Here is a 22,056-nt window from a genome sequence, read left to right on the forward strand (position 1 = left end):
ATGCCACTTATACTAAAAAAGGGGAGAGGGACTAACAAAACCCTGGTACCCACAAACATCTCCCTCCCAGAGCTGGGTAAAAAGCACAGCACACAAGACGAAACTATGAAAAGGGCCCCGGTGATTAAGTAAACCACTGCTCTCTCACTCTCTTAACATCAGGAAGTCCATTAAAAACTGAAAGCGCCAATTAAGAGCTGTTTATTCTTGTTTACATTTGGACTCCCGGGAATAATTGGCTTCTGTGGGAGAAGAGGCTGGTGAGGACACCTCTAATTGCCTAAATGCACCCTTGATATTTCTTGATTGGTGTTGTGGGGAGGCCGGAGCGGGTGGCCAGGCCTGCCCGCCTCATTCATACCTGCCCGCCTCCATTGAGCTTGTTGGTCAGTTTCACTTTGCTGAAGGAGATGGGAGCTTTCATCCAGTGGGCCCCAAAGTTGGGGGAGTCCGGGTGAATGTAGACGCAGCTGTGGCTGGAGACCTCTGGCTTGCCGGCGGGCACCCATTCCCCGTTGACGTACTTCCAGCGGTGACTGTCCGTAGGGACAAAGTCCAGCAGGAGGGAGTACATGGCATTGGGGTCCAACCCTGTGACACTAATCTTTAGGACTGGAAACATCCGTCTAAAAGGAAAGGCAGAAACAGCCACAGGAGGGACGTTAGAGGAACTCTCACCTTGTCCAGGGGCCTCTCAATACTGAGACCTTCCACGGAATGCTCTGTGAGGAGGCCAAATAAACAGGGCCCAAGTCCACAACCCCAATTCTACTGGAGCTTCTTTTTATAAATGAATTTAATACTAGGGTTTCACTTTAAAACATGCTCCATTTTAAAGTCTGAAAACCACTGATGGAGTCATTTGACACAACAGGAACCTGAAGCCCAAGATGTATCAAATGCCACATCCCCACAGAAAGCTTTCTTCAAAGATTTCCCGCTGGCACACTGATGCCACTGACCAGCCCTTCCCAACCTCACAAAGAACACTATTCCTGAATAATAGTAATAGCATTTATAGCAAAACATGTCAGCCTGGGCAACATAGTGAGACACCCCCATCTCAAAAAAAAAAAAAAAATTAGCTGGGCATGGTAGTCCCAGTTATTCGGGAGGCTGAGGTGGGAGGATTGCTTGAGCACAGGAGTTAGAGGCTGCAGTGAGCTGTGATGGTGCCACTGCACTCCAGCCTGGGTGACAGAGTGAGACCCTGTCTCAAAAAAACAAAAACAGGGTTACATGTTAAGTAAGTGAGAGGAACTCTTAACTGTACAAAGTGAGACCAGTTCTTTCCTCCAGGATGCCTCAGGGCCTTTAACATACCCATGTACACCATGGGACTTTTTGAAGAAAGCGTGGGAATGTGCACACCCTAAATGTATGTGACAGTGGGATTATCATTTAACTAAACATTTTATGAGAATTTGTGTCCAAAGAACACACTTTGAGACATGCAGATCTAGATTCATTGATCCTTCTTCTACATGCTAGAATAATAACAAGTTTACTCTCACAAATATTTGGAGAAACTATCCAAGTAGCTGACTTATAAGTCTAGAACATTTTCATCATCCCAAAAAGAAACCCCATGGCCATTAGCAGTTACTCCCTATTCTATTTAGACTTCTTTTTTTTTCAGACGGAGTCTCTGCCTCCTGGGTTCAAGTGATTCTCCTGCCTCGGCCTCCAGGAGAGTAGCTGGGATTACAGATGTGTGCCACCACGCCTGGCTAATTTTTGTATTTTTAGTAGAGACAGGGTTTCACCATGTGGGCCAGGCTGCTCTCAAACTCTCAACCTCAGGCGATCCACCTGCCTCAGACTCCCAAAGTGCTGGAATTACAGGTGTGAGCCACCATGCTTGGCCTCTATTTAGACTTCATATCACCAGAAAAAAAGCAGAGAGAAGTAGTTTCTGCCCGCTAGGCAGGAGAGAGGCAGAGTTGATGTCTTTTGTGCTTCCAACTTCAAAGTCACTGCCTAAGGTAAGATTTTGGAGCCAAAGCAAGGCCAGGCCAGCCGAAGGGCTTGGGTGTAATGGTAATACAGCCAGCACTTACAGAGCACTCACTAGGTGCCAGGCATGGGAATAAGCACTTTACATGAACTAACTCAGTGAGTTCTTCACAACAACTTTATGAGGCTGTGTTGGTGTGTTCAAGGAGAGAAAATTAATTTAAATGGGAGGCTAGGACAAGTATATAAGTTAAGTAAAATTTCTAGGGAGAAAAATGCATCAGACGATGCATTCCAAATCCAGGTCTTCGCTGAGAACTGCATTATCCACCTCAACACTCCTCATCCCTTAGTGAGATTATTGCACTTTTACATTAACTAAAATGATATACCACCTCTAGGGCGGCTGCCTGTGTGATGTAAAATCTTCATGCTGCATTTTCTTTTGTTCTTTCTTCAATAGAAGGATTATTGTCTTTTATTTTCTCCTCTATCAGATTAAACGATTCCCTTTTACAATATATTTGAATGTTTTCAAATATCTTAATAATATTGGCCAAGTGTAGAAAACAGAAGGATCCTGAGAACACAAATGCCATTTGCAAAGAATCATAAAAGTGGGCATCAGAAATGATTCTAGGGATCATATAGGGTTATTCTGACAGCCAGCAGTCAGACCTGTTTATATGAGGTATATGGAGACATGGTCTCTGTGTTCTGGTCCAGTGCTTCTTCTGAAGTACTAAAGTTTACTTTTTATTTTATTTTAAAGAAAACACAAGAGTGGCATGTGTATAATTGTCATTTTGTATACTAAAGTTAAAAAGTACCAAAGGAGTTTAAGTTCAGCCTGGGCAACATGGCAAAACGCCATCTCTATAAAAAATACAAAATTTAGCCAGGCATGGTGGTGCACACCTGTAGTTCCAGCTATTGGGGAGGCTGAAGCAGGAGGATCACTTGAGCATGGAAGGTCGGGGCTGCAGTGAGCTATTATCGCACCACAGTACTCCAGGCTGGATGACAGAGTGAGACTGTGTCTCAAAAAAAAAAAGTACCAAAACTTTTCTCAATAAGACTATATAGTACACATAAAAGTAAGAAAAAAAACTCATAAAACATATAATATATTACTCATGCACTAAACTGCCAGAGTAATGATGCAATTGTTCAAGCATGAGAGCATGGCTGGTGTCTTCATGATAAGAAATGTCAGGACATTTCATAAAGTTCTGACTTATAATTTAAGAAATGACTTAATGCAAGACACTTTTGTTTGTTTTATTTTTATTTAAAAAGTGTCTGACTGTGTTGCCCAGGCTGCTTTCAAATTCCTGGGCTCAACTCCTACCTCATCCTCCTGAAGTGCTGGGACTACAGGTGTAACCCACAGTGCCTAACCGCAAGATTGTTTTTCTAATGATAATAGTTATCATGTACAGTCAGGCTTCCACATTCCCAGGGTCTGCATCTGTAGATTCAACCAAATGCAAATTGAAAAATTTGAAAAGAAATAATACAACAATAAAAAATAATACAAATAAAAACAATATGGCATAACTATTTACATAGCACTAACATTGTATTAGGTATTATAAATAATCCAGAAATAACTTAAGTATATGGGAGGATGTGCATAGGTTATATGCAAAACATTCTAGTCCATTTTATACAAGGGACTTCAGCATCCTCAGATTTTGATATTTGCAGGGGCCTGGAACCAGTCCTCTGTGGATGCCAAGGGATGGCTGTACTGAGTTGTACTCTGCACCTAGGACTTTGCGTAGGTGAATATTTCACTTAAGTGAAATACAACTTAAGTCTTACTTCACCCACAAGGAGGTTATTATGCCAATTTTATAGATGAGGAAACTGGGCCTCAGAAAGCACACATTACATTTCATTCACTACTCCTTTTTTTTTTTTTTTACTCTCTTTTCCTTTCTTATTAGTTTCTCAAAAGCTAACATGGTTGAGCCACACTGAAAGGAAAAGTCCCCCTCAATGTTTTCCCAAATCTTAATACCTACTTAGAGATTTATTTGCCCATTTGACAAATGGTTTTTTAGTGCCTGCTCTATCCCAGGAACTGTTCTAGGTGGGGATTCAATGACAAAAATTGCAGACCCAGTATCTTCTTGTTCATGAAGCTCACATTCTAACAAAGAAGTCAGGCAACAAAAATGTCAATAAATCTTTGTTGTTTCTTTAACATATAAGATCATTTGGGGCTGGGTGTGGTGGCTCATGCCAATAATCCCAGCACTTTGAGAGGCCAAGATGGGAGGATCACTTGAGGCCCAGAGTTTGAGACCAGTCTGGTCAATTTAGCGAGACCCCATCTCTATTAAAAAAAAAAATCATTTCAAATTGCAAGAGTGCCATGAAGGAACTAAAATGCATGATGTCACAGGAGACTAAAGGATGAGAAGCTGCTTTAGCCGGATCTGAACAGGAAGTGACATTTGAGCTAAGACCTAAATAATGAGAAGGAATGACTCATGCAAAATGTTAGAGGAGGTGCACTTAGAGGCAAAAGAAATAGCAAGTACAATGGCCCTTAGATTTAAATAGCCCTACTCTATTCAGAAACTAAAAGAGAAGACCAAAGTGGCTGAGGCAAAGTAAAGGGAAAATTCCAATTATTATCCTCACTGCTAATAGGTTAGAGTGCCCTCCTCTTAACTGTCTCAACTATATTATGTGAGGTCTCATAAAGAGTGTAGCATGAATTTTCGTTCCAGAATAAGAAAATGTGTAATGGCTTTCCATCTTTCATGCTATGGTCAGAGCTGTACCTGATGTTTCAAAGAAGCCACGATCAATCAAAAGATGCTTAACATCATTAGCCATCAGAGAAATGCAAAATCCAAACCACAGTGAGATGCCACTTCATGGCCACTAGGATGGCTGCAATACGAAAAGCAGACAATAAAAAGCATTGGTGAAGATGTAGAGAAATTGGAATCCCCATACATTGCTGGCAGGAATGTAAAATGATGCAGCCACTTTGGAAAACAGTCTGGCAGTTCCTCACTTGGTTAAATATACAGTTTCTCAATAGTCCAGCAATTGCACTCCTAGGTATATACACAAGAAAAATGAAAACACAGTTCCATGCAAACATTTGTACACAGAGGTACATAGCAACATTATGCATAATAGCCAAAATGTAGAAAAACGCAAATGTCCATGAACTGATGAAGGATAAATAAAATGTGTTATATCCATACAATGGAGTATTTGTCAATAAAAAAGATGAAGTGCTAATACATGCTACAACATTGATGAACCTTGACAACATTACACTAAGCAAAAGAAGTTTTTCACAAAGGACCACATATTGTATGATTCCCAGGATATCAAATGTCCATGATATGAAATAGGTAACTCTATAGAAACAGAAAATAGATTAGTGGTTGCCAGGGGCTGAGGAGGTGACTGCTAAGGGCGCAGGGCTTCCTTTTGAAGCAATAAAAATGTTCTAAAATTAATTGTGGAGATGGATGCACAACTCTGTGAATTACTGAGAACCACTGAACTATACACTTCAAATGGATGAGTTGTATGGCATGTGAATTATATCATCATAAAGCTGTTAATAAAAACAAAGAAGTCACAGTGTCTTGTCTCTTAGAAGGAGGACATATCTGGGAAATGGTAGAATGATTAATTGCTCTATTTTCTTTAGTATTGCATTTGCCAAGAACTTTATAATTATTTTTGTTTTTATCACTACATAAATTAAACTGAGAAATGACTATTTTTTAATCCATTCCCTATTTTAATACATTTTTTAATACATTCCCCATTATGGCAATGAGGAATAAATAAAAGTCAGTCAACTTGCCTAAGGTCTTGTAACTGGGACTGGAACTCACCCTGCCTCCAAGCCCAGTTCCCCTCCTCCCACCCCACTTTCCCCTCTTTTGTCTCACAATGACAGGGATGCATTATCTAGGGATCCAGTAACTAATTGATCTGTGATTACCACTTATGATCAGGCTTTATTTTCAGGAATTAACTGCACTTCCAATCAAGGTGATTTTCCCCATTTTTTTCCTAGATGTAGCTAACATAGAGAAACCCAGAGTCTGAGGGATAAGAAATATGTAAATCAGTCCCTAAGTAACAGCATAACTTCACTTAATCCACCCTGGAGAGAAAGCCTCCTTGGAGAGAAAGAGAGGAAAATGTGGCAGGGTAAATAAGCACTCCTCAAGAAAACTACACCTGAAGAACTACAGGTGGTAGGGCTTTGCCCATAAACGGTTTGGCTTTTATTATGAGACCAGCTTTCCAGTTTTATTTCACTGACAGGGAATCTCCAGAAGCCAGTGCTGCTGGAGGAGGCTATGAGAAGTGAGGTTTGCAGGAAGAAAGAGGGGCAGAGATGAGGCAGATTTTACAGGTGAGGGAACAGCAGAGAGTTAAAAGCAAATTCAAAAAGTTAAACTTGTCAACTCTTTCCTCCATCTCTCCACAAAACTCTACTATTTATCAAATATTCATCAGAACTTTTAGAGGGGTGTGTGTGTGTGTGTGTGTGTGTGTGTGTGTGACACATGGTGCATGGATGCTGACATTTATGTGAAGGTGAGCAGGCATAAGAATAGCAACAGGTGTCAATTAAAGATAAATAAACAAAGGGAAAAAAAGAACAGCATTAGGGAACCAAGGTGGCCTGGTTAGAGGCAGATTACATAAACACATATGATCTTCTTGAGCTGTAATTTTAAAGTTCAGAAAAAAACATCCATGGGCTGTAGGGACATGGAAATGTATTGGCCTGATGTGCAATCTTACTTTTCTCCTCTCTTGTACTGCCCTTACTGGAGACTATGAACATCAACTCAGTGGCACTGCACCAATACCCTTAATCATCGAGGACTGGTGAATCATCTAAACTAATCGGCAAATTTAAACTTAGTAATTCCCACCTCTTATTTTATGATGACAAGAAATATAGCATTTTTCCCTTAGGTGAAAATGTTACAAGTAAAGAAAACAAAAGCAAGAGATTTGATTTTTTTTTTTTGAGACACGATCTCACTCTGTTGCCCAGGCTTCTGTGCAGTGGTGTGATCACTGCAACCTTGACCTCCCCAGGGTCAGGTGATCTCCCACCTCAGCCTCCCAAGTAGCTGGGACTACAGGTAGGTGTCACCATGCCCAGCTAATTTTTTGTATTTTTTGGAGAGACAGGTGTTTCTCCATGTTGCCCAGGCTGTTCTAAAACTTCTGAGCTCAAGTGATCCACCTACCTGGGCCTCATGGCTAGTTGTTTGAATTTTTTGTAGAGAAGAGGTCTCCCTATATTGCCCAGTCTGGTCTCAAACTCTTGGGCTCAAGCAATCCTCCCACTTCAGCCTCCCAAAGTGCTGGGATTACAAACATGAGCTGCCATGCTAGCAAGCAATTTAATTTATTTACCTCTGAAGTCTGAAATGGATTATTTCTGCAAACTAAAGTATAAGTTTCCAGCTTAAAGGATGGACGTGAAAGGGAATACTGGCTGGATACACTAGAGATGACTCAAATGAGCTCTAAGGAGGTATTATACTTATTACTGTTATATCTAAAGGACTACTAACTATGAATAACTAAAAGTTTTCAATTTTAAAAAGAGAGAGAGGAAGAAAAGGAGGAAAGGGAAAAGAAATAGTAGAATGGGGGAGGGGAGAGAGAGAAAGAAAAGGAGGAAGGGAGAGAGAGAAAGGAAGGAACGAAAGAAGGGAGGCCAACATCAGGATCCCAGTTTCTGGAGATAATTCCATGTTTTTCAGGGAAAAGCCTTTCTCTTTACAGCTTCTGATCAATGTCAGAGGCAAGCTTCCTATTTATATATGTGAAAGAATGTGAAAGAATATGTGACAATGAGTCTTTTCACTCTTTCATCAGCCCATCTTATGCTATTTCAAGATTTGCTATTTTAATGCAGAACAATGAGACCTCAAGTGTGCAGGAGTTATCATTCCAAATGATGCTTTTTTAAAAAGTCAAGGTGACAATGTCAATGAAAAAGGGCCCAGGTGACACTGTGAATGAAAAAGGCTAGGACTGGGTAATCATACCAGGAACATTCTTCTCCACAGGGAAGGGCCACAAATCTACCTGCACCAGGTGCAGGAGTTGGTGCGGAGGGCAAGGATTTGAAGGAGACACAGAGAGTCTATAGACATAGGAGAATGGGTAGAAAGGAGGCATAGAGGAATAAATAGTTAGGGAGAAAAGAGAGAAGGAAGAAGGGAGTAAAGAAGATGAAGCAAGAAGGATGTCTATATTAACAAAGGTAAAGTGTGACTAATGGTTTAATCTGAGAAACTAAGAGGTTGGGAGTAATTTCAGACCAAGTTCATTCATTATTAAGTACATCAATTTCTTATGGACTTGTCTTCCCTTCTTTAATCAAAGTATAAAGGAAACTTTCTATCTCCTGGCAAAATCTTGACCCTAAAGGGCTCAGAGAGCTTAGGAGAATTTAAGAAAAAGATTTCATTTATAGGAAGACGGCGAACACAACAGGACATCCATAGATGAGAACAACCAAGTTCACCGCAATCAGACTTTTTCTACAAAGAATATTGTTCATGTAGCTAATATTAAATGACTTTAAAGATGAAGGATTTTGTTTTGCTTTTTAAAGACAGGGTCTCACCATGTTGCCCAGACTGCTCCCGGGCTCAAGGATCCCTTGCCTCAGCCTCCTGCGTAGCTGGGACCACAGGAGCACACCACCACACTGGGTTGATGTGAAGAATATTACATTTTAAATATAGGGGAAAATTATATAGGCAATAAAAGGCAAGATAAAACTTTTCTTAAATGGTAAAAGTACATTCCAATGTAACATATTATTAAACTGGAATTTATAATGGTTTCAGAAACTTTTATTATTTATTCTTTATTGAAATAGATGAACCATATATTGACTTGGTAATTGTACTTATTTTTACTTTAATATATGGCCAATTTGACAGCCAAATCAATAGCATAAGGCTAGGTACTAGTGTAATTAGTATCCAATAATACAAAGAAAAATAAGCAGAATGTTCTACCTATAATCAGATATAATAAAATTTTTACAGTTGCATCTTTGCCCACTTTTAAAGGGTCAAAGACTGAATCCAATTAAGAATTTGGGGTAATTCTGTGAAATTAAAAATATGTTTTATGTTTTCTTCTAGGAAAGAAGCTAAAAATAATGTGTAAATACAGGTCAAGAGAAGGAACTATAATTACAGTAACAAATATTAGAAGCAACAAATCTATATGAAATAAGTATGGAACCCATTTTGAGAAAGAAAATATAAAAATCAAGCAAGGTTGATATTCCTGCTACTGGTATAATTGCAATTTCTTGAAATGCCCTAATTCAGATATGGCTTTCATTTTAGAAAGCACTTTAATGCCATGTAACAGCTCTTGAGTTCATAACTCTCCAAGATTGCCAAGAAATAGTTCATTTTCTATACTGTGCTTTATTAAAATATAGAAAACTGAGACATCAGGAATGGAAGCATTTTGCACAAGGACAAAAGCCTGACAGAAAGAAGTTCAGATGGCCTCGGCTCTTCTCTTTTATCAGAATTCTCTCGAGGGTGTCATAATTAGAGTTCAGCCAAAACCAAGCCGACTGAAAATGCCTTTCAGCATTTTGTACTTTTGTGACCATGTGTATGAAAAGCTATGTGAACACCAGCTGAATGTTGGAGCTAGTTTGGCCAAGCTGCGAGCGGTGAGATTTTGTTTCAAAATCTTTGCGTCTCCTCTACGAAGTGAAATCTTCTAATATTACCTTGACAGCCCCTTAGCAGACTAGATTTAATAGAATCTGAGAAATGCCAGCAGAGATCAGTTTCAGTTAATCCCTAAATTTGTTGCACTGAGAAGAAAGAAGGCATCTTCTCTTCTCTAAAGCAGAATAATATGTTTTCATTCACTATTACTGCAACAGCTTTCATATCATCACAAACACACACACAATCTCAAATGAACACTCACCACAAACACACACGGGGAAGCAGATGAAGTGATAGGCAATGGGTTTACATTTGCCCTTTTGCTTCCAATCTTCAACTAGTCAAACATTTCTGGCAAGTTTGCTATACTTAGGAGGAGATCATCCAGCTTCCAAATAAAGTTGTCTTTCACCTTATCTGGACGGAGTTGGGGCTCAGGTCTGCGATAGGGTATGCAGCTAGTCACAAATTAATATTATTTTCTGACATTTAAGTCCATTTTCCCATCCCATTGGGGCATGCCCCCCACTTTATGGTAATTTCCCAGAATTTCTCCATTTAAAATGCACATAAGACAGGTGGCTTCATCCTCTGATGATCTCAGAGAAATTAATTAAGTTGGCTGGAGGAAAGCCATTGGAGACAGTCGTTCCTGTAAGCATGTTTAATCAGATCCCGCCGCCTCTAAGTGAAGAGCGGCAGCCTCTTCAATATTCAAGGGGTCTCATCTCTCCTGCCAAGCCCTGCCAGCCCACGCGAGGCGGCAGATAAACTCACCTGCCATTCTTGGTCACAATCATCTCATTAGTGACTTCCTTGAATCTCTGCCAGAGAGGTGCATCCTCCAGGATGATCTGAAGTTGCTTCTCCGTAGGGTCGCCTTTTTCCCTCCCTGCCTGAAGCTCGCTCTCCACCACATTGAGCAGATGAGAAACAGTGCCATCGCTGGGCTTCCGAGTGCCCAGCTCACTCATGGCCATAGGCACTTCTCGAACTTTGCCGAGAGCCGTTATCTACCTTGCCTGCTTCTAGCTTCTTCCTTCCCTCACTTGCCTGCTTTTCAAACCCACTTGAACAGTGCTTGGGGAGCGGAGAGAAGATACTCTGGCTCTTGTCTAAGCTCCTAGGATGACACCCCTTAAAAGTCTCCACATTATACCACCAACCTGTTAAGCTTTAGTTGGGGAGCGGGGTGGAGGCAGGGGAGAGGTAGGGAAGAAAAAGCCCTCTCTTAATTACTCATTGGATCAGGTGGGAGAGAGCCTGGCTTTCCCATTGGCTGCTGTGCACAGAGTAGATATTTAAGAAGAGTACTCCATCCAAATTATCAGGCTTTTATCTTGTTGTACCTGAAGAGGTCTAATCGGTGTATTGAGGACCATTTTCCCATTAATTAAAATTATTCCAGGCCCAGACTGCACTGTCAGGCAAATCATGTTTGTGCATAAATCATGACATGTGGCACCTATAAAGAAAAGCGTCCTGGGGAGAATCGACAAACTTGATGCCCAGGCTATAAGCTACTCTCCAGCATCTTAGACGAAGGCTCTGGAGAGAAGAAAGCGTATATGGAAGGTCCAAGGCACTGTGCCAAGAAACATGACTACTGTACCAGAGAATAAAGGAAGACATTCTGTGTGCCACTGCTCAAGGGTCAGCGCTCGGGAGAAAAGAAAAGAGCTCAAGAACTCTTTCTCCCAGGGTGTCTCCTACTGATCATCTCTCTCCTGAATGACCCATACTTGCTCACACCCCACATTTCTCAAGGGCCCTCCTCACCTCCTACAAATGGAGGTCTGAATGTTGTCCTTCCTCCCTAGAGTCTAGAACCCCAATTTTTCTTATCTCTAGCCTTCGCCAGAGGGAGACAAAAAAGCAGCTAGTATCATATTAATCTCTCTAAGGAACACTCTGCCCCCAGTCAGTGAAAATAAACTGTTTACAATATTAGGCAGAGCAATTTCAATCTTTGGTCCAGAAAGGCATTCTGGTTTTCTCTTTAGACAATTCATCCTTATTTTGGCATTCCAGGATGAATCCCACATTCCCTGGGAAGAAACACTAGTAGAAATCTTTTCTTTTGCCCACAACACTCAGTACTAATGGCAAGTGAGTGGATGGCGGGTGGAAGGGACAGGAGCAGAGGAAGCTCTACCTCCTCTAGCCCCCAACCTTGAGTAGAGCCTGGGGGTTGCGAGTTTTTCTCTCATCTCAATACAAAGTAAGAAAACAAGAACAAAAGGAAAACAAACCCAAAAAGGTAAGATAAAGTCAGGGTAAGGATGACAGAAAATGTATTCAGGGCCTCCTAGTGCTACATACCTATGAAGCATCACATACAGCAAGGAGCAAACAGAAATGGCCTGCACCTTTACAGAATTAACAATCTGATGGAGAAAATAAATGATATAAAGCAAACAACAACTAAGTAATTATCAGTAGTGATAAGTCTATGAAGACTACTTAAAAGGGTGAAGAGGTCGAGAAAAACTTGTGCACAGCAGGGTAGGGAACTCCAGTTAGATGGAGTTGTGTAGAAAAGCTTCTCTGAGGAGGAGACATTTCAGATGAGACCAAAAGCTCAGCAAGGATGTAGCTGGGGAAGAGTTGGCAGAGTGCCAAGCAGAAGAATTACATGTGAGAAGCATGGCTTGAGCCAGGTAGAAATCTCCAGGGAGGCCAGTGTGAGCAGAATGTGGTGGTAAAGAGAGCAGAATGAGATGTTCTTTGAGAGAGGGCCAGGCCAGACCATGGGGCCTTAGAAGTCATGATGAAGAATTTGGATTTTCTTCAGCATGAGATAGGAAACAATTGGAGAGTATTAAGTAGGAAAACAGCATGATTTGCTTTGTGTTTGCAAAAAATCTGATTGATTTGTGGAGAATAGACTAGGAAAGGGCAAGAGCTGAAGTAAAGGACAAATTAGAGGCTATGATAGCAGTTCAGGCAAGAGCTGGTGATGGCTTAGCCTAGGGTAGTGGCAGTGGCCAAACAATGAAGTGTATAGGTCCTAGATACACCTTAGAAGTCAATATGACAGAACAATATGAGGGACTGGATGTGGGGGTGAGGGAGAGCAGAGAACCATGTGTTTGATGGGAACAATTATTAGATGGCAGGGCCATTTACTGAGATACAGAAGGTGAGGGAGGTGGAAGGGTAGGCAGAGGCACAATTTGGTTAGGAGACTCAAAAATCTCAATTTCATACAGCTAACGTTGAAAAGAATGTGGTAGGCTGAATAAGGACCCTCTGTAAAAGAGACCCATTTCCGAATCCCCAGAACCTGTGAGTGTATTACTTCACATGGGAAAAAGGGACTTTTCAGATGTGATTCAGTTAAGGATCTTGAGATGGGGAGATTATCCTGGGTTATCTGGTGAGCCCAGTGCAATCACAAAAATAAGAGGGAGGCAGGAGGATCAAAGTCAGAGGAAGAAGATGTAAGGACAGATGCAGAAGTCAGAGGGGAGAGAAGATGCTACACTCCTGGCTTTGAAGATAGAAAAAGGGACCAGAAGACATGGAATGTAAGAAGTCTCTAGAAGCTGGAAAAGATAAGGAAATAGATTATCCTCTAGAGTCTCCAGAAGGAACATAGTCCTGCCGACAACTTGGTTTAGTGAAACTAATTTTCGGCTTCTGATTCCCCAAACTGTAAGATAATAGGCTTATGTTGTTTTAAGCCACTAAGTTTGTGGTAATTTAGTACAGCAGCAATAGGAGACTAATGCAAAGATTATTAGGTATATAAGTGGAGATTTTGAGAAGGCACTGCTTAGAACTGTGACACAGTTGTGGCTTTGAGCTTCCAAGTAGCCAAAGTGGGGGAATATAATCTGGCATACATTAAATTTTATCCCTAAAATAAAAGCAAGCCTTGACCTGTGAGAACTTTCCCCCATAAATCTTTATGAGGAAAAGACTGTGAGACACAGTGAATAATGTCTCCCCAAACAGTCTACCAGTAAGATAAAAATGCTTCCTTCAAATAGTTTTACAATCTAGAAGGGACAGAAAGACATGCTTGAGGAATTCCAATACAGAAATGTGAAGTGTTCTGAAGCACCAGTAAGGGAGAAATGAAGAAAAAACCGAACTAATACTGGGATACGACAAGGATGACCACTTACACTACTGTTATTCAACATAATACTAGAAGTTCTAGCTACAGCAATCAGACAAGAGAAAGAAGTAAAAGACGTCCAAATTGGAAAGAAGGAGGTCAAATTATCCTTGTTTGCAAATGATATGATCTTATGTTTGGAAAAAAACTAAAGACTCTGCCGAAAAACTCTTAGAATTTATAAACAAATTCAATAAAGTTGCAGGATACAAAATCAACATACAAAAATCAATATAGCACTTCTATAGGCCAACAGTGAAAAATCTGAAAAAGATATCAAAAAAGTAATCCCATTTACAATAGCTACAAGTAAAATAAAATATCTAGGAATAAACTTAACCAAAGAAGAGAAAGATCTCTACAATGAAAACTATAAAACATTGATGTAAGAAATAGAAGAGTACATTAAAAAGTGGGGAGATAAGCCATGTTCATGGACTGGAAGAATCAATACTGTTAAAATGTCCATACTACCCAAAGCAATCTACAGATTCAATGCAAGCCCAATCAAAATATCAATGACGTTCTTCACCGAAATAGAAAAAAAAACCCTAAAAATTTATATGGAACCACAAAAGAGGCAGAATAGCCAAAGCCATCCTGAGCAAAAAGAAAAAAACTGAAGGAATCATATTACCTGACTTCAAATTATACTAAAGAGATATAGTAACCAAAACAGCATGGTACTGGCATAAAAACAGACACATAGACCAATGGAATAGAATAGAGAACCCAGAAATAAATCCTACATTTTCAACAGAGGTGCCAAGAACATACACTGGAGAAAGGACAGTCTCTTCAATAGATAGTGCTGACAAAAACTGGAAAACGTAACAGAAATGAACAAATTCCTGAAAACATACAACCTCCCAAGATTGAACCAGGAAGAAATTGAAAGCCTGAACAGACCAATAACAGGTTTCAAAATTGAATTAGTAATAAAAAAATTTACCAACCAGAAAAAGCCCTGGGCCAGATGGATTTACAGTTGATTTCTACCAGACATATAAAGAGCTGGTACCAATCCTACTGAAACTATTTCAAAAAATAGAGGAGGAGGAACTCCTCCCTAACTCATTCTATGAGGCCAGCATCATTCTGACACCAAAACTTGGCAGAAAAAAAATCTTCAGGCCAATATCCCTGATGAACATACATGCAAAAATCCTTAACAAAATACTAGCAAACCAAATCCAATTCACCACAATCTAGAAAGCTTTATTCCTGGGATGCAAGGTTGGTTCAACATACATAAATCAATAAATGTGATCCATCAAATAAATAGAACTAAAAACAAAAACCACATGATCATCTCAATAGATGCAGAAAAGGCTCTTGATTAAATTCGACCTCCATTCATGTTAAAAATCCTCAATAAACTAGGCATACAAAGGAACACACCTCAAAATAATAGCCATCTATGACAAAGCCACAGCCAACATCATACTGAAGAGGCAAAAGCTGAAAGAATTTCCCTTGAGATTCAGAACAAGACAAGGATGCCCACTCTCACCACTCCTATTCAGCACAGTACTGGAAGTTCTAGCTGGGGTAATCAGGCAAAAGAAAAATAAAAGGTATCCAAATAGGAAGAGAGGAAGTCAAACTATCCTTCTTTGCAGACGATAGGATTCTATATCTAGAAAACCCCACAGTCTCTGCCCAAAGGCTCCTAGATAACAATAAACAAATTCAGCAAAGTTTCAGGACACAAAATCAGTGTACAAAAGTCACTAGCATTTCTATACACCAACAATGTCCAAGTTGAGAGCCAAATTATGAATGCAATACCATTCACAATAGCCATAAAAAAAGACTAAAACCCATAGGAATATGGCTAACCAGGGATGTGAATGATCACAACAAGAATTACAAAACACTGCTTAAAAAAAAAATCAAAGATGACCAAAACAAATGGAAAAATAGTCTATACTCACAAACAAGAAGAATCAATATTGTTAAAATGGCCATACTGCCCAAAGCAATTTACAGATTCAATGCTATTCCTATAAAACTACCAACATTTTTCACAGATTTTGAAAATATCATTTTAAAATTCATTTGGGACCAAAAAGGAGCCCAAATAGCCAAAGCAATCCTAAGCAAAAAGAACTAAGCTTGAGGCATCACACCACTCAACTTCAAACTATACTACAAGGCTACAACAGTAACTACAACAGCATGGTATTGGTACAAAAGTTGACACAGAGATCACTGGTACAGGTTAGGGAACCCAAAAGAAGAAACCATACAACTACAACCATCTGATCTTCAACAAAGCTGACAATAGTAAGCAATGAAGAAAGGACTCCCTCTTCAATAAATAGTACTGAGATAACTGGCTAGTTATGTCAATCTTCTCAATATGCAGAAGATTGAAACTGGACCACTATTTATCACCAAATATAAAATTCAACTCAAGTTAAACTAAAGACTTAAACATAAAACCTAAAACTATAAAAACCCTAGATGAAAACCTAGGAAATATCGTTCTGGACATTGGTGCTGTCAAAGACTTCATGATAAAGATTTCAAAAGCAATTGCAACAAAAACAAAAATTGGCCAGATGCAGTGGCTCACACCTGTAATCCCACAACTTTATGAGGCCAAGGCAGGTGGATCATTTGAGCTCAGGAATTCGAGACCAGCCTGGCCAACATGGTAAAACCCTATCTCTACAAAAAATACAAAAATCAGCTGGGCATGGTGGTACATGTCTGTAGTCGCAGCTGCTCAGGAGGCTGAAGTGGGAGGACCGCTTGAGCCTGGGAGGTGGAAGTTGCAGTGAATCAAGGTCATGCCACTGCACTCCAGCTTGGGTGACATAACACGACCCTGTCTCAAAAAAAGAAAAAAAAAAGATTAAAAGTGGGACCTAATTAAACTTAAGAGCTTCTGCACAGCAAAGGAAACTATCAATGGAGTAAACAGGCAACCTATAGAATGGGAGAAAATAATTTGCAAACTATGCTTCTGACAAAGGTCTAATATCCAGCATCTATAAAGAACTTAAATAAATCAACAAGCAAAAAAAAAAAACTTTATTAAAAAATGGGCAAAGGACATGAACAGACACCTCTCAAAAGAAGACATATAAGCAGCCAACAAGCATATGAAAAAATGCTCAATATCACTAATCATCAGAGCAATGCAAATCAAAACCACAATTAGATACAATCTCACACCAGTCTGAATGGCTATTACTAAAAAGTCAAAAAGTAACAGATGCTAACGAGATTGTGGAGAAAAGAGAATGCTTATACACTGCTGGTGGGAATTTTGTAAATTAGTGTAGCCACTGTGGAAAGCAGTCTAGAGATTTCTCAAAGAACTTAAAATAGAACTACCATTAGACCCAGCAATTTCATTACTGTGTATATACCAAAAGAAATATAAACCATTCTCCATAAAGACACATGCACATGAATGTTCACCACAGCACTATTCACAATAGCAAAGACATGGAATCAACCTGGATTCCCACCAGTGGTGGACTGGATAAACAAAATGTGGTAGATATACACCTTGCAATACTATACAGCCATAAGAAAGAATGAGATCATGTCTTTTGCAGCAACATAGATGGTCATTATCCTAAGTGAATTAACACAGAACAGAAAATCAGATTCTGCATGTTCTCACTTGTAAGAGGGAGCTAAACACGAGTACACACAGATACAAAGAAGGGAACAACAGACACTGGGGCCTTCTTGAGGCTGGAGGGTGGGAAGAGGGTGAGAATTGACAAACTACTATCAGGTATTATGCTAATTACCTAGGTGACAAAATTAGCTGTACACCAAACCCTGAAACATGCAATTTACCCATGTAACAAACCTGCACATGTACCCCTTGAGCCTAAAAGTTGGAAAGAAAAAAATTAGAAAATAAAATAAAAATTTGGGGTCAACAGAAAAGAATGTTATGATAAATAAATAAATAATGCTGAGAAAACTGAATATCCATATGCAGAAGAATGAAACTAAACCCCTATCCCTCTCCATATACAAAAATCAAATCAAAAGGGATTAAAGACTTAAATCTAAGACCTCAAACTATGAAACTATTAACACTAACAGAAAACATGGGGGAAACTCTCCAGGACATTGGTCTGAGCAAAGATTTCTTGAGTAATACCACAAAACCACAGACAACCAAAGCAAAAATAGACAAATTAGATCACATTAAGTTATTAATAAAAACCTTCTGCACAGTAAAGGAAATAATCCACAAAGTGAAGTGACAACCCACAGAATAGGAGAAAATATTTGCAAACCAGAATTATTAAGGGATTAATAGCCAGAGTATATCAGGAGCTCAAAAAACTCAATTGGAAAAAAAAATCTAATAATCTGATTTTAAAATAGGTGAAAGATCTGAATAGACATTTCTCAAAAGAAGACATACAAATGGCAAATGAAAAGCGCTCGACACCACTGATGATCAGAGAAATGAAAATGAAAACTACAATGAGCTATCATTTCATCCCAGTTAAAATGGTTTTTATCCAAAATACAGGCAATAGCAAATGCTGGCAAGGATGTGGAAAAAAGGGAACCCACACACACTGTTGGTGTGAATATAAATCAGTGCAACCACTAGAGAGAACAGTATGGAGGTTCCTCAAAAAACTAAAAATAGAATTACCATACAATCCAGCAAACCCACTTCTAGGTATATACCCCCAAAGAAAAGAAATCAGTATTTTTAAGACATACCTGCACTCCCATGTTTATTGCAGCACTCTTCACAATAGCCAAGATTTGGAAGCAACCTAAGTGTCCATTAACAGACAAATGGATAAAGAAAATCTGGAACATATACACAATGGAGTACTACTCAGCCATAAAAAAAAAGAATAAAAGCCTGTCATTTGCAACAACATGAATGGAACTGGAGGTCATTATGTTAAGTGAACTAAGCCAGGCACAGAAAGAGAAATTTTACATGTTCTCACTAATGTATGAGAGCTAAAAACTAAAACAATTGAACTCAGAGAGTAGAATGCTGGTTACCAAAGGCTGGGAAGTGTAGTGGGAGAGTAGTAGGAAGTGGAGATGGTTAATGGGTACAAAAATACAATTAGATAGAATGAATAAAATCTAGTTGTATTGTTGACTACAGTCAATAATAATTTATTGTATATTTTTAAATAACTAAAAGAGTACAATTGAAATGTTTATAACCACAAAGAAATGACAAATGCTTGATTGAGGTGGTGGATATCCTATTTACCCTGTTTTGATTTTTATGCATTATATGCCTGTATCAAAATCTCATGGGCCCCATAAACATATATACCTACTAGGTACCCATAACATTAATTTTTTTTTTTTTTTTTTTTTGACACAGAGTCTTACTCTGTCACCCAGGCTTGAGTGCAGTGGCATGATCTTGGCTCACCGCAACCTCCACCTCCCAGGTTCAAGCAATTCTCCTGCGTCAGCCTCTTGAGTAGCTGGGATTACAGGTGCTCACCACCATGCCTGGCTAATTTTTGTATTTTTAGTGGAAATAGGGTTTCACCATGTTGGCCAGGCTGTTCTCCAACTCCTCTCCTCAAGTGATCCACCCGCCTCGGCCTCCCAAAGTGCTGGGATTGCAGGCGTGAGCCACTGCACCCAGCCTAAAAATCAAATATTTTTAAACAACTTTTTAAAGCGAAGAAAATGACTGCCTTTTAGCCCTATGAGTAAATAAAACACTAACAGGATTTTATAATCTAATTTTTTTAATTTAACAATATATAAAGAATATTTTTCCCATGTCACCAAATAATTTTCTACATTATTTTGACATTTGCAAATTATCCCGTCTTATAAATGAGCCATTTTTTAACCAATCTAATATTCTTATGTATTTACTATTTTTCTTTTTTCTATAATTTTAAGCAATTAAAATTCCAGATAATAAATATTTAGGAACATCCATGATTGTTTTCTTACACTGTATTTTTTAGAAGTAGTGTTGACAATAATAAAACATGCTAATCATATTTACATCTCATTTATAACAATCTTATAAGGTAAATGGTATAATTATACCTATTTTATAGGTGAGAAACTTGAAGGTCACAGTGGTTAAGTAACTTGACCACAAGTATCTAGACAATGACTACTAAGGCAGGTATTTAAGCCCAGGGAGTCCAAACAGATAGACTTCATTTTAACCCTTCGATTTCCAGGAATTCATTCATTCAGTGACACAATGAGAAAATCAGGAGATTTTAATTATCTCCATAACATAGATTAAAAAAAAACAGGTAAGAAAGGAAAAAAAGACTTGTCCAATATTCAATGAACCAGGAGAAGAGTTAGAAAAGGAATGACTCAGCCAGGCACGGTGGCTCACACCTGTAATCCTAACACTTTGGGAGGCCAAGGCAGGTGGATCACTTGAGGTCAGGAGTTCAAAACCAACCTGGCCAACATGGTAAAACCCCATCTCTACTAAAAATACAAAAAAAAAAAATTAGCCTGGCATCGTGGCAGGCACCTGTAATCCCAGCCACTTGGGAGGTTGAGGGAGGAGAATAGCTTGAACCCAGGAGGCAGAGGTTGCAGTGAGCTGAGATCATGCCACTGCACTCCATCTGGGTGGCAGAGCAAGACCCCATTTCAAAAAAAAAAAAAAGGAATGACTCCTATCCCCAATTAATCTCCATCTAAGCACAGAGTACCAAGGTGTACAAATCATGTCACTTTTAGGGAACCAGCAAGAAAGACTTTCTCATGAGTGGTCTCAATTCCCTTATCAGGCTGGGTTAACAGAAAACTAGCAGGTAGAGCTCCTCCACCCCACCATACTTCCTTTAGCCTTAAAAATTCTTTTGTACCTGTTATATATTGGGCTGCCATGGAAGGTTTTGTTATGAAGAAAAAATAAGTGAGAAAATGTTTTCATATTTTTTTAGATATAAAATTTTTTAAAATGTTTCCAAATCTCTGGACTAAATAATGTCTAAGGTATTTCCCAACTCTAACAATCTAGCATTTCCTCTGATATGTATTGACGGTGTAAGGAAAATGGCTGTGCTTCTTCAGTCAGGAGGAGGCTGAGGTAGACATCCAGTACAGCATGACACAGTGGGTTTGGAGTGCAGACACACAATCCTATGCATTATATAATCACATCTATGTAGCCATTTGATGTAACCAGTTTGTGTGAGATCCTACCTGGCTTTGAGCCATTACTGTCTGTGAGTAGTATAACTACACTGCTGACTCTCTAGGAGGGGAGAGAATAAAGCCATATCCCAACTGCCTATGGTCCCTTGAGTGTTCTTTCAGCTACCCACCACCAATCCACCAACTCCACTTGGACCTCAGCTAGGGCTGGAACCTGACAATTGGCCTAGTTAGCAGGATCCCAAGGTGAGTGAGTCCTTGGCCCCGATGATCCCAGGTGGGCTATGTGGCCCCAGCATGGGTTATGATACCTGGTGGCAGCTGTGCTGCTAGGATGGGCCCCAGCAGAAACATGGGTGGTGGTAGACAGGTCCCCCATGAGCATGGAGAAGGGGCTGAAGCACCTGGAAGGACAGAGCACCGAGAAGGAGCTGCTTTTGCCGGCAGAGTTGGATGGGCGTTTTTGACTGTACTACGGGAAGCACACGCTCGGTCCCTGCAGGATGCACACGGGTAAAGGGACCTCCAGGCACAAGCAGAGTGCCAGGAGGCCCGGATACACAGCTTGGAATGAGAATTAGGAGCTGCCATTAGTGTGGGCCTGGGCCCACCATCCCAGCCAGAGACCCTCGCTTGTTCTGATACCTAGGAGGAAGAACCCCTGTTTCGGGCTTGCCCAGTTATCTGTCAGAAAATAGAGCAAGAACAGCTGTTGGAGGCCCACAAATGGCGGGCACAGGGACCCCTACCATGACGGAGCACACCTCATGCAGTGCCTATACCCCAACTGAGTTGCGGGAATTAGGTAAACAGCTTTGGCAGCGCTTGGGGGAACCCCTACCCGCCTGGACGCTTCACCTTTGGGATGAGGGAGCCAACAGTATCGTCTGCTCCACCTCTGAAATGGAAAAGTAGACCTCCATTATGACCCATCTCTCCCTGCGTCACTGATTGCAGGTAAGCAGGCAGTTAGCACAGGGGCAAGGCAACCACACTCTAATTGAATAACTGATGGTAGCCATATGAACGGTATGGAACAATTAGCATAGGGGCAAGTCAACCACACTCTAATTGAATAGCTGATCGGCATGGAACAATGCCAGA

The 22,056-nt window shown here is 39.9% G+C and overlaps 1 protein-coding gene across 3 annotated transcripts in view; it reads right to left on the bottom strand.

The window, feature by feature from the left end:
* TBX19 (T-box transcription factor 19) overlaps positions 1-21,828 on the bottom strand; it is a 44,337-nt gene extending 22,509 nt beyond the window's left edge. The window contains exons 1-3 of one of the 3 annotated variants that reach the window (XM_054496473.1): positions 21,811-21,828; positions 21,264-21,356; positions 362-626 (exon numbers count right to left, since the gene is read on the bottom strand). In XM_054496473.1, the coding sequence (XP_054352448.1) occupies positions 362-626; positions 21,264-21,337 (339 nt within the window). In that variant the 5' untranslated portion in view covers positions 21,338-21,356; positions 21,811-21,828. Of the gene's footprint in view, positions 1-361; positions 627-10,475; positions 10,679-21,263; positions 21,357-21,701 lie in introns of those variants that run through there. The other 2 variants (XM_054496465.1, XM_054496483.1) reach the window with 2 other exon arrangements.
* Positions 21,829-22,056: the final 228 nt, after the last annotated feature.

This window comes from Pongo pygmaeus, chromosome 1 (genome assembly GCF_028885625.2).
Source record: "Pongo pygmaeus isolate AG05252 chromosome 1, NHGRI_mPonPyg2-v2.0_pri, whole genome shotgun sequence".
NCBI lineage: Eukaryota > Metazoa > Chordata > Mammalia > Primates > Hominidae > Pongo > Pongo pygmaeus.